General features: G+C 47.8%; 1 protein-coding gene across 1 annotated transcript in view; it reads right to left on the bottom strand.

Annotated features, from left to right (window-relative positions):
• LOC116078665 (heterogeneous nuclear ribonucleoprotein A1-like) overlaps nt 1-716 on the bottom strand; it is a 4,120-nt gene extending 3,404 nt beyond the window's left edge. Inside the window, exon 1 of the mRNA XM_031354017.1 lies at nt 8-716. Coding sequence (XP_031209877.1) covers nt 8-716 — 709 coding nt within the window. The remainder of the gene's footprint in view (nt 1-7) is intronic.
• Nucleotides 717-868: the final 152 nt, after the last annotated feature.

Here is an 868-nt window from a genome sequence, read left to right as displayed (position 1 = left end):
TCCCCACTGCCGCCATATCCACCACCACCACGGCTGCCACCAAAGCCACCACGACCACTGAAGTTCCCACCTCGACCAAAATTGTCATTGCCTCCAAAACCGCCTCCATGACCACCACCAAAGTTCCCAGAACCACTACGACCTCTCTGGCTGGATGAAGCACTAGCCATCTCTTGCTTCGACAGAGCCTTTCTTACTTCACAGTTGTGGCCATTCACAGTATGGTATTTCTGAATAACAATCTTATCCACAGAGTCATGGTCATCAAAGGTGACAAAAGCAAAGACCCTCTTTTTTCCACTGACTCTGTCAGTCATCACTTCAATCTTCCCATACTGCTCAAAATAATCTCGTAGGTGATGTTCTTCAGTGTCTTCTTTAAAACCACCAACAAAGATCATTTTCACAGCTAAGTGGGCACCCGGTCTCTGAGAACCTTCTCTTGACACAGCTCTCTTAGGTTCCACAACTCTTCCATCCACCTTGTGTGGTCTTGCATTCATGGCAGCATCCACTTCTTCCACAGTGGTGTATGTGACAAACCCAAAGCCCCTGGATCTCTTGGTGTTTGGATCTCTCATTACCATACAGTCGGTTAGTGTTCCCCATTGCTCAAAATGGCTCCTCAGACTCTCATCGGTTGTTTCAAAGCTCAGCCCTCCGATGAAGAGCTTCCGCAGCTGTTCCGGCTCCTTGGAAGACTTTGACTTAGACATGGCGGCAGGGTTATGAGAGCCTTCAGCGAAGCTTCCTCAGCAGCGTCAAATCGCAGAAAGGAATAAGATAACAAACGTGCCCCAGAGTCAATTCTTTTTATCCAACTTCATTTAGTTCTGGGGATTGAACCCAGGTTGGGAAACTTGTATGG

Source organism: Mastomys coucha, unplaced genomic scaffold (genome assembly GCF_008632895.1).
Source record: "Mastomys coucha isolate ucsf_1 unplaced genomic scaffold, UCSF_Mcou_1 pScaffold5, whole genome shotgun sequence".
In the NCBI taxonomy this organism is placed as follows: Eukaryota; Metazoa; Chordata; class Mammalia; order Rodentia; family Muridae; genus Mastomys; species Mastomys coucha.
The sequence above is the reverse complement of the archived record's forward strand: the minus strand, read 5'-3'. Positions and strand labels throughout refer to the sequence as shown.